General features: G+C 64.3%; 1 protein-coding gene across 1 annotated transcript in view; it reads right to left on the bottom strand.

Annotated features, from left to right (window-relative positions):
* Positions 1 to 255, bottom strand: part of LOC119589334 (glucose dehydrogenase [FAD, quinone]-like) — a gene marked incomplete at both ends in the record, with an annotated part of 61710 nt that overhangs the window by 46056 nt on the left and 15399 nt on the right. The window contains 1 exon segment of the mRNA XM_037937954.1: positions 43 to 200. Within this exon segment, the coding sequence (XP_037793882.1) occupies positions 43 to 200 (158 nt within the window).

Here is a 255-nt window from a genome sequence, read left to right as displayed (position 1 = left end):
TGTGTTTCCCACCCTTCTCTTCGCTGCCTAGAACCATCTTACCCCAGAGTTGAGCCCGAGAGCGTGCGAGGCCATGAGCCCCTCCTGGCCGAGGCCCGACGATACCATGAACAGCTGGACATCGGGCCAGTGCGGGTCCCCTTCTGCGGACACGCGGGACCACGCGTGACCGAACTCCCCCAGGGGCGTTGCGTACAGTCCTGCCGAGGGGAGGAGGAGGGGGGGGGGGTTAGGTAGGATTGTCTGGTTATGCCA

This window comes from Penaeus monodon, chromosome 25 (genome assembly GCF_015228065.2).
Source record: "Penaeus monodon isolate SGIC_2016 chromosome 25, NSTDA_Pmon_1, whole genome shotgun sequence".
NCBI lineage: Eukaryota > Metazoa > Arthropoda > Malacostraca > Decapoda > Penaeidae > Penaeus > Penaeus monodon.
The sequence above is the reverse complement of the archived record's forward strand: the minus strand, read 5'-3'. Positions and strand labels throughout refer to the sequence as shown.